Raw genomic sequence first — 10,085 nt, 5'->3', positions numbered from 1 at the left:
GTAATCTGAGATTCCAGGCAGGCAGGGTCTGGGGCAGTCAGCTTGGGGTCAGACGGGGAGACAGAGTCTTTGCTGGCACAACCTGACTGCCCCCCACACACCCTGCCCACCACCAGCCACTCCCCCCCAACATCCCCCAATCTGGCAGACCACTCAACCCAGAAGGGAACAGAGGGCTGGAAGCTGGCATCATAGAAATAAATCTATCATTTGGGGCACTCCCTCTCCACACTCTGTCAAGAAAAAAAAAAAATTTAACCCAGGGGGTGATCTGGCTTTAGGGTCAGGAAGGGGTGAGGGGCACCCGGCAGGGACGGACCATCGAGTTAAGGCTGGAAGGTAGGTTGTTGTGTCTCTGGGGGCTGTTGGGTGGGGAGGTCTCCCTGGAAGGGGGAGATCTCTGCCTTCTCCCCCTGACTGATCTAGGACCTCAACCCTCGGACCCCAACTGTGGTCCTTGGGCCACCCGCATCTCTCTGCCCTGTGCCGGTGGTGCTGATGGTCAGAAGGCTGGCCTCACAAGGAAGCTGCCAGGATCTGCGACAAGGGGATGGACGAAACGAGAGCCCTGTGAACAAAGCTGAAGGTGGCGAGGGTGGGTAAGACAGCTGAGGAGCAACAGACGCTTGGGCAGACAGACAGACAGACACGGGAAAAGAAGACGCGGGGCAATGACAGACACACTCTCTGGAGCAGACGTGCGGGGGCCGGCCAAGGCAGCACCTCCCCACCCCCACCCTCCGTGTCACCCGCTCACCTCCAATCCCCAGGGGCGGCGGCGCCCTTTGGGGCCGGGCCGGGTACCGCGCTGACGGCAGCGCTGAAGGCGGCCGTGCCGGGAAGACAGACGCGGGAGAGCGGGGAGGACCGGGCAGTTAGGCGGCGGCTGCCGCGCGCCTTCTGCCTTTCCCGGGGAGATGCGTGGCTGCGGGGGTGGCTGCAGGCCCGACCGTCGGAGTCCTCGGCCCGCCCCGCTCCCCGCCCGGGCTGCCGGGGCTGCGGCGTCACATGATGGCGCAGCGGTTGCGGCGCAGCGCGCCCTGGAAGCGCAGGGCAGCGTGCACGTGCTTGCAGCGGGCGCAGCCGACGCTCTTGAGCAGCTCGCTGAAGAGCAGCAGGATGTGCCAGTTGTACTTGGCCGAGCACTCCACGTAGCCGCACTTCCAGGTCTTGCGCACCAGGTGAGACACGTTCCAGCGCGGGATCACGCGTCCGCGCTGCAGGTCCCGCTTGTTGCCAACGATGATGATGGGCGTCTCCGAGGTGCCGATCACCCTGCGGGGCGAGGTGGGAATCTCAGAACCCGACAGCTCCGCGTCACAACCCCTGGACTTCGCGAAGGGCAGGCTGTGCCTGATCAAGGGTACCACTACCATCCGTCTGTTCCAGGCGCAGCGCTGTAACTGGCACAACTGACCCAAAAGGGGGGTATTAATGTTCTCCCCAGTGTACAGATGAGGAACCTGAGGCTGAGGGGCCCTGGGAGTCTCGTTCCTGGAGCTTCTGCTCCTAACTACTACACTAGACTAGCCACCCCATAGTAAGGGTCCCAAAATGGGTTAACAGAAACGGGGACAGCAAAATGTTGGGAATGTGTTTGAGTATGTGTGGGAACCAGAGGCACTTGATCTGTTTGCCCCCCCCCCCCCCCCCCCACTGCACCCTTTTCATAGGAAGTGGCCAGCACTGGGACATCCACTGAGGTGGCAAAGGAATGTGTCCCGACCCCTCACCTCGTCTCTAGGATCTGCTGGCGGATGGTCTTGACGTACTCAAAGCTGTCAAAGCAGCAGATGTCGTAGACCAGGATGTAGGCGTGGACGCTCCGGAGTCCCCTGCAGCAGGCGTCTGCCCACTCCTGCAACAGCCCCAGCCAGTACCAAGGTCAGAGCAGCCATGAGGGCTCCCCTTGCGCCCAGCCACCTCCAGCCATACACAACAGTCTCACCTGCCACTACACCCTAAGCCTTCCACACCCACCCATCCCCAGGAGGTCAGACTCAGGGCAGAATGGAAGAGCTCGGCTGTGGCTTCCCCACCTCCAAGCCAGGACAGGGCACGGCCACCGTCTGTCCTGTGCACGCCTGGAGCTGAGATCTGCCTTGTCCCATTTTTGTCCCCCAATCCATCCATCCATCCAGTCCTTTGTTCGATTACATTTATGAAGTGCCTATAAGAGCCCAGCCCTGAGCTAGTGTTGGACCTGTTGAAATACTCTGTCTTCTCAGGCCTCAGCCCAGATGCCTCCTTCTCCTCTAAAGAAGCCTGCAAGCAGGAGACTCTTCCCTTCATCTCCTATGTTCTAAGAAGAGTCCGATTATACCTTTGTCAGAGCTGTTTCCATCCCCAGGTCCCCACTTCTCCTGTGAGCTCCTGAGAGGACCAGAGCCCAGCCTTCCTCATTTGTGCAAACCTCTTCCTCCTCCTCCCCACTAGTGCCTCACACCTGTAGGGTCTTAGCCGGTTCTGTAATTGCACGACCTAGGCTGGTGAACTCTCCATGGTCCTGAATCCCACCTGGTCACGCTGGGATCAACCAAATTCCTGCCTGTAACGCTACCCTTAGATTGCTACCTGATGGGCCCCTTCTGTTTGCTTCACTCTGCCCTCAAGGTTGAGAAGAAGGCAGGCCTGATTAGAAAAAGACTGAGACTGGATGTCTAATGGGGGCAAAGTAGAACAGGGCCCCCAGGGCAGCTCCAGGGAGATGGAACTTCCTGAATGCCTGTAGCAAATTCTCTGGGAGGGGCTGCAGCTCAAGTTGAAAAGGTCCCTGGCAAGGCTGGCTGCACTAAAGAGAAGATTCCTTAAAAGCTTAATTAGCTAATTAACCTGCCAGCAGAGAAGAATTGCAAGGGCAGCAGAAAGCAGCCAGTGTGTGGAAAGAAGGGCCTCCAAGAAGTTTGGGGAGGCAGAGGCCTCCCAGGACAACGGGAACTGGGGTTTTCTCTAGGAACTAGAGCCCCAGCAAAAAACTCGAGGGAGATGCAGGCACATCTCCTGTGCTAGCTTATGAGCTGAACTGGGGTAGGGACCAGGCACGAGGACTACAGCTGCTTCTACACTGCAGAGAAGGATTAAAAGGGGAAAGACTTTGGCGACAGTGGTGGAGAGTTAAGTCTGACTCCAGAAAAGCACTTCCCAACTCAAAGGCTTAGAAGCTGCTGCAGTGGATTTCTCCAGGGAGATGATGTGGCATCTTTTCTTTGTGCTGAGTTTTAACTTTGGTGCAGGGGGGAGATGCTGAAGACAAATCTAAAATCATAGGAAACCACGGACTGGTTTCTCAGGCCAGGAAAGACTGTATTCCACTGGACACAGAACCTTCGGGAGCTTGGGACCCCCCGAGTGTATGCCGTTCCTCCCCCATCCCATGCAAGGAGTGGAGATCAGCGGGAAGTAGGAGGGATGGGGAAACAGGGAGAGAGGCTCCCACGTCCTTCCAGCTCTCTGCTGGGGAGAGGCAAGAGCTGCCAGCCTTTGAGGGTGACAGCCCCACCTCTCCCCCAGCATGCTACCTCCTCGAGGGGGCCTCCAGGCTGCCTCCCACCCACTCCTCTCTGGGGGCTCCTAAAAGGGAGAGGAAGAAGCCTCCTGATTGGCTGGGTTGTCCCTTCACCCCTGATTGAAGGGAGGGAGCAAGAAAGCTCAGCTTGCCTCCCAGCTAGCTCCATGCAGCATGCCAGATGGTAAAAGACCATCTTGGGGCTGTGTCAAGACAGAGAAGGAGCAATGGAAACTGAGTCCAGTTCCAAGGACACAGGAGCTGAGGGAGCTTCAGCCACCTGGGTGCCAACCATGCATTTGCTACTCATTCCTTTGGTGGGTTGCACACGGCCTCTAACCTCAGCTTCCTTCTCTGATAGGAGGAGAGGGGCTGCAGAAGCAACAGCTGAGACTCAGACCCTAGAAACGCTGCTCTCCTGGGCTGGATCTCATCTGGCATTGGGGAAGGATGTATTATTATTTTCAGACAGTAGCCAATGGAATTCTGTTTGATCTTTGGGGCATGCAGGATCCTGTCTCAGCATTTCTTTGCTCCAAGTCCCTTTCTTATGCTCCAGGGGTGAAGTCTTGGACATCCTTGGAGAGTCCAAAACTCAGGGTCAATGAGGAAGAAAAAGGCCAATGATTCAACAGAAAGATGGGCAAAGGCATTAACAGTTTTCAGAAAAAGAAAGGCAAAGGCCCTTAAACAGGAAAAGATGCTCAATTTCACTCACAATCAGAGATGTAAATAAAAAGTACACTGAGATTATCCTATCTCGTCTATTAAATTATCAAAAATCCAAAAGTTTTGATAATACACTGGTGGCTTTAGGGAAACAGGTGCTTTTGTAACATCCCTCGCAGGAGCACAAAATATACACCTTTATAGAAGGGGGTGGAATCTGGCACCTTCCAAACTCCAGTTGCATTTATCCTTTGACCTATCAATGGCATTTGCAGAAATCTATCCCACAGATATACTTTCAATGTACAAAATGATGATTACAAGGCTATTCACTGTGGCATTGTTTTGAAGCAAAAGTTTGGAAACAACCTACTTGTCCAAGAGGGGACTCCATAGTATATCTTTCCAATGGAACACAGTGTAGCCATGAAAAAAGAATGAAGAAGACTTCTAGATACTGACATGGAAAGACCTTCAGATTATAATGTCAAGCCAAAAACAAACACACACACACACACAAACAAAAAACCAAGATGCAGAACAGTTTGTTTTTGGTTGTTTTTTTTTTTTTTAATACCAGAAGGGAAGTGGAATAAGAACACATTTTTTGTTGTTGTTGTTTAAAGAAACACTGGAAGTGTGAATAGAAAAACCAGTGAGAATGGCTATAGAGAATGGGGCAAGAATTGGGGTGAAGAGAGCAGGGGTGGAACTGAGATTTCTCTGGGTGTACTTTTTTTTTTTTTTTAAACAAAGTTCAGGCTTTTAAATTGTATCTTACCAATTCCAAAACTGAAATTAAATTAAAATTTAAAATAAACACACAACAAAATGTGAAAAAATAAACCCAGCTCAATGCACGGGACCAGAGTGGGATCTGAGCACCCACTCAGGCTACTGTTAGTCTCCTTTGGAGGAGAACTAGACCTGACCTTGGACCCACTGCCCTGACCTCACTGTTTCCAAGGGGTGATGTGCGGATCCGGGTTTTGTCTTTGGTGCTGATGCCCCCACTCGCAACTGGGATGGGAGAGACAGGTGTCTCTGAGGTTGGGCCAAGGCCCTTCTGCCCAGAGTTGCTGAGACAGTGCAAAGCCCAAGCCCCTCCCCAGCCCCACCCAAGAGATTGCTGTATTTACACCATTACAATCAGCCAAGCCGTGGCCCCTGCCTTCTGGGCCTCCACGGTGCCTAGCCTTCCCGGAGAAACTCTGCCCTCTGGTCAGGGGCTTCTTTGGTGAGCCAAAGTGTCTACGGCTCTGCTTCCCCCTGCACCCGACCCTCTCTCAAGCCAGAGCAGAGAGCAGGAAAGAGGACCTGGTCCTGCAGGCTGGACCCTGTAGACCAGGGCACTGGGGGCATCTGAATCCAGCCCCTGCAGGAAAGGCTGCCCCATGGGCCAGTCCTGAGGTCAGGGGACAGAGCATCACTTAAGAGAAAAGGCCCTTGGGCAAGAGACCTGATTGGGGTCTCCAGTCTCTGAGAACACACCCTTCCCAGGTCCCAGCCTTTTCTCCTGCTGTCCTTTCTACAGACAGTGTGGGTCTGAGGCCATGGCAGGCAGAGCCCAGAATATTAACAGGCATCCAGGGCTCTATGCCTTTCTCTCCACTGCCCCTTACCTGCCCAGATCCTACCTAGTTGACACATCACCTCCTGTGACCCCCACCCTCACACACCTGGGTGGGATAGATGCCCCTTAGGGGCTATCTTAGTCCCCCACGCACCCTGCAATCATGACACTCATCGAGTGCCTGTTTGTCTTCTCAAGAGACTGTGAGTTCCTTGAGAGCAAATAGCTCTCTGTTTTGAGCACCATTTGACCCTGGTGCCCACCACAGGGCCTGGTACACATTAGACATTCATCAAATATTTGCCGAATAAACCAGTGCACAGATGAATGGACTCCTGGCACGGCTCTAAGCAGGGTGGCCCGTGGTGCAGCATGGAGCTCTCAAAGAGAGCAATAGGGCCAGAGCCCAGAGAGCGTTGGAGTCCAGTCTCTCTTCCACCCCATCCCCGCCTCCTGCCCCCCTACCTGCAGCGTGTTGACAGGGAAGGCGCTGATGGGCGGGAAGTCGAGGATCTGGAGGTCGTGCACGTGGCCGTTCATGACGACAGCAGGCAGGTAGAGACGGCGGGCGGTGGTGGGCACGCAGACCTCGCTGAACTCGTTGTACAGGAACTGGCGCACGATGGCACTCTTGCCCACGCCTCGCGCCCCCAGCACGGCCACCCGATAGGAGACCATGCCTCCCGCCCGGCTCCGCCACCGCGTCCTCGCCGCTGCCTGGGGCTCCCCCGGGCTGCATATTCCAGGGCCTGGGGGCTCAGCCACCGTCAGGACCAATCATCGCTGCCCCTGCCTGCCCTGGGCCCTCTGCGGCCTCCACCTGGACTGTGGGGACAAGAGGTGGGCTTGGTGGGCTGGCTTCTCCTTGGACATATACTGCACTTTTCCACCTTGGGGACCTCACTGGAGCTGTCACTGCCACTTGGGATGCCTTCCCGTTCCCAGAGCCCCTATCCTATCTATCCAGAACCTCCCCAGCCTTCCTTCTCCATTCGTCCTACCGTCCATCCCATCAGTGGGAATCCATCTCTGTTGTATTATGACCTGACTTTTGGCCGGTCTGACTCCCAAACTCGGGCAGGCTGCAGAGTGAGTGGAAGGAGCACTAGACTTGGCTTCAAGTCCCAGCTTTCCCACTGAGCCCAGGACAAGACAGCAACACCTCGCAGTCTCGGTCTCCTGGTTGTCAGGGGTGAGACCAGGCCAGTGTGTCTCAGTGGAGGCAGTCCTGGCATTTTGTGGAGAGAGAATTCCTTACGGAGCAGGCTGAAATTTTAATCCCCAGCTGCCAGGAGGTACTTGCCAGCAGGAGCCTCTAGTGACCATGATGACCCCAAATGGGCTCCCCCCACCTTTCCAAGCACCCTCTGCTGAGAACACCTGGCCGAGATGATGGCTTTAGCTCTGGAGCGTGACACATGTGGAGCAGTTACTCTAGGTGAGCATGCCCACGTGGTTATCCTTAGTCAATACAGTATCCCCAGGTGACAGGTATTCCCACTTTGGAGAGAAGGCTCAGAGGGAGGAAGAGGTGAGCCAGGCACACAGCTGGGAAAGGCAGCTACTCCTTTCTACAATGTCGCAGTACTTCCAGCTGCCAAGGTTCATGATTCTAACTGACGAAGGCCACAGGCCAAGGGCTGGGTCTGGTTCTCTGGCAACCCCGAGCTCAGAGGGCCTGGCACGTAGCAAGTGCCCGGGAAAGGGCTGCTACGGGACTGAACCCTGACATGGATTCATTAGCTCCTCTCTTGCTCAGCTGCAGTGACTTTAGAGCATGGGTATAAAGCCCAGCTCTGATGCTTCCTCTCTGGGGGTCAGAGGGCAAATCACTGCGCAATCGGAGCCGTGTTTTGCACGTGTATAAAGTTAGGCCATTAGCCCCTACTTCTGAGATAATACAAGTAAAATCTCTTAGCCAGGTGTGCCTTCTCTTTCTGTTGAGGATGGTGACCAAGGAGGCTGGTACATGCCGGAGACCTCCTGTCTGGGGACTGTTCCCAGGAGGGTGACACCAGTGCCTGATAAACGGGTCTGAGGTGGATGGATGGGTCTGCTGGGTTCTGACGGGGCCACGCTTTCCAGCACACAGGCACGTTTTCTCTGTGGATGCGTGTTCTTTCCACATGTGCACAGCTCACAGCTGAGTGTCCCTCAGTCTGCCCTGGTTCAGAGGCCCCAATCCACTGGGCATGTGCACATACAGCATAGTAAAAACCGACGGCGGGATTTGGAGTGAGATCCACCTGTGCTGGAGTCCCCACTCTGCCACTCACCTAAAGTGTGATCTTGGGCAAGAAACTTCTTAGGGTGTTGTGAGGTCGTGCACATACAGTGCCTGCACAAAGCCCGCTGCCTGCATAGAGTAGGTGCTCAATAAACAGTGGCTATTGTTAAGCATAGGGGTCCTTCATTCATCGAAGGCTTTCCAAGATCTCAATGGGACCTCCTAGCCATCCCAGATGGGTCACTATGCACTGCTGCACTGTTGCCTACGTACATCTAGTGTGTGTGTGTGTGTGTGTGTGTGTGTGTGTCACAATTCTCCCCATTTTATTGACGATAAATACAAAAATTAAAAAAAAAAAAAACCCATAGATTTAGGGACCTGAAGACCACATAGCCAGTTGAGCTGTCAACTAAGACTAGGACCCTGATCTCCTTCCCACCCCATTCAGTGTCCTTTCCCCAACAAGTGCTTCTCTACTTCTATGAGTTCCCAACCCGGGTAAGTACCAGCCCTTCCTCCCCATAAAACCCTCCAGGGCCCTGGGTCCCTCAGGCATCCCTGGACACTGTCAGCTTGGCAGAGAGCCTCAGCTGGGTTAATTACATAACCAGCACAAGCAGGTGGGGAGGGGGGCATCTTAGGGGAGGAAGAGAGGGCAAAGAATGCTGTAAGAGTCCTGCCTCCCCCTGGGTGTGGCAACTTAAAGGTATCTAGGATGCACCCTACCTGCGATTCTCCTGGACAACACACTCCCTGCCCTGAAATCAACCCTTTCTGGGGGAATAGCTGGGAAATAAAAGCGGGGCACAGTGCTAGAGCCAGGGAGCGGGTGCAAGAGAGGCTCCTAGGCTGGAGACAGCCTCCTGGAACTTACCAGGCCCAAGTGTGGCCCTGGCCCTGACTCCCTGACTCAGAGGTGACTGGTGCCTCCTCCTGCTTCCCAGGCAGGGGTCCTGGGTCGAAGCGTTTATGAATCCAACATCTCCAGATGGGTGGGGGTGGAAGAGGGCTGTCCGGAGGAGCAGGGCCCAGGCCCCTAAGCCTCCCTCCCCAAGGCCTGTGCTCTGCAGTGAGTCTGCAGACAGCACCCGGGGACATACACCGGGGCCAAAGCCTGCTTCTGGTTCCCCTCCCCTGGGCTTGGACACCTGAGTCCCAGCCCCAGATTGAGGGCGGGGGCTTTGCAGGTCCCGTGGGCCGTGGGCCGAGTCACACGTCTGCCCGCTGGTTGTCCCCATCACATTCATGTGGGAGTGGGTGGGGGCGTCGGAGGATGCTCAGCTCCCTATGACCTGATTGGTAGGAGTTGTGGGGAGGGGGGGATGCCGGAGCCCAGCCTGCTCTCCGCCTCCAGCACCTTGCAGGCACTCCCCCCCTCCCCCAGCAGCAGCTCTCACGTGGCCGCCCCGCGCCGCTTCCCCGCCAGCCCGCCGGCCCCCTCCTCCCTCCTTGCCCCCGGCCCCCGTCGCCCCGGCCGTCCTCCCCCCGCCCCCCCGGCCCCGGTCCGCCCGCTCCCCCAGCCTCCCGCCGCTTACCCGGGGCCGTCCTAGCTGCCCCCAGCCCGGGCCGGCCGGCCGGCGGGGCCGCGCTCCCCCCGGGCTCCGGCGCTGCCCCCCGGCTCCCCGGCCCGGGGGGAGAGAGGTGGGGGCGCCCCCGGCTGCGCAGTCGGGGCGGGCTCAGGGCGGGCGCGGGGGGGCAGGTGCTGGCCGCCGAGGGGGTAGGAGACCTCCGGCGCGGCTCTCCCTCCTGAGCGCGCCGCCGGCTCGAGCTGGAAGGAGGAGGAGGCTGGAGCGGGGCGGGGGGCGGGGGGGGGGCGTGCCCGGCTGGCGCTCCGCTGGGTCCCTGAGCCTGCCAGATTCACTCGGGCGGCCCTGGACCACTTCTTCAATCCCGAGTCCTGACGTTCACCCCTCCCGACTCTCCCTGCGGTATTTTTAGCCCTAACCTGGAATGAGTGGGAGAAAGGGACCCGAGAGGCCCTAAAGCCTTTGGCTTCACTTCATATCCTACTCCCGCCACACACCCCAGGTTCCCCCTCTAGGTCTCTTCTGACCCTTCCCGGTTCAGTCCCTGGACCGGCGCCCGCTATGTGCCTTGCACCGTGGGCT

At 56.7% G+C, this 10,085-nt stretch overlaps 1 protein-coding gene across 1 annotated transcript; it reads right to left on the bottom strand.

The window, feature by feature from the left end:
* Positions 1-935: 935 nt before the first annotated feature.
* On the bottom strand, positions 936-9,652 carry RASL10B (RAS like family 10 member B). Its single transcript, XM_057716085.1, has 4 exons — positions 9,513-9,652; positions 6,213-6,572; positions 1,734-1,858; positions 936-1,275 (listed from the first exon to the last, which is right to left on the bottom strand). The coding sequence occupies exons 2-4, from the start codon at positions 6,423-6,425 to the stop codon at positions 1,005-1,007; spliced, it is 609 nt and encodes a 202-aa protein (XP_057572068.1). The 5' UTR covers positions 6,426-6,572; positions 9,513-9,652; the 3' UTR covers positions 936-1,004.
* Positions 9,653-10,085: the final 433 nt, after the last annotated feature.

Source organism: Hippopotamus amphibius, chromosome 17 (genome assembly GCF_030028045.1).
Source record: "Hippopotamus amphibius kiboko isolate mHipAmp2 chromosome 17, mHipAmp2.hap2, whole genome shotgun sequence".
NCBI lineage: Eukaryota > Metazoa > Chordata > Mammalia > Artiodactyla > Hippopotamidae > Hippopotamus > Hippopotamus amphibius.
The sequence above is the reverse complement of the archived record's forward strand: the minus strand, read 5'-3'. Positions and strand labels throughout refer to the sequence as shown.

Bases quoted from the DNA above. Each gene is read 5' to 3' on its own strand.
- RASL10B (XM_057716085.1), bottom strand. From the start codon at position 6,425: ATGGTCTCCTATCGGGTGGCCGTGCTGGGGGCGCGAGGCGTGGGCAAG. The intron at 1,859-6,212 runs GTAGGGGGGCAG...GGGCTGTTGCAG, and splicing joins TCCCTGTCAACACGCTGCAG to GAGTGGGCAGACGCCTGCTG. The intron at 1,276-1,733 runs GTGAGGGGTCGG...CTCGCCCCGCAG, and splicing joins CAGCAGATCCTAGAGACGAG to GGTGATCGGCACCTCGGAGA.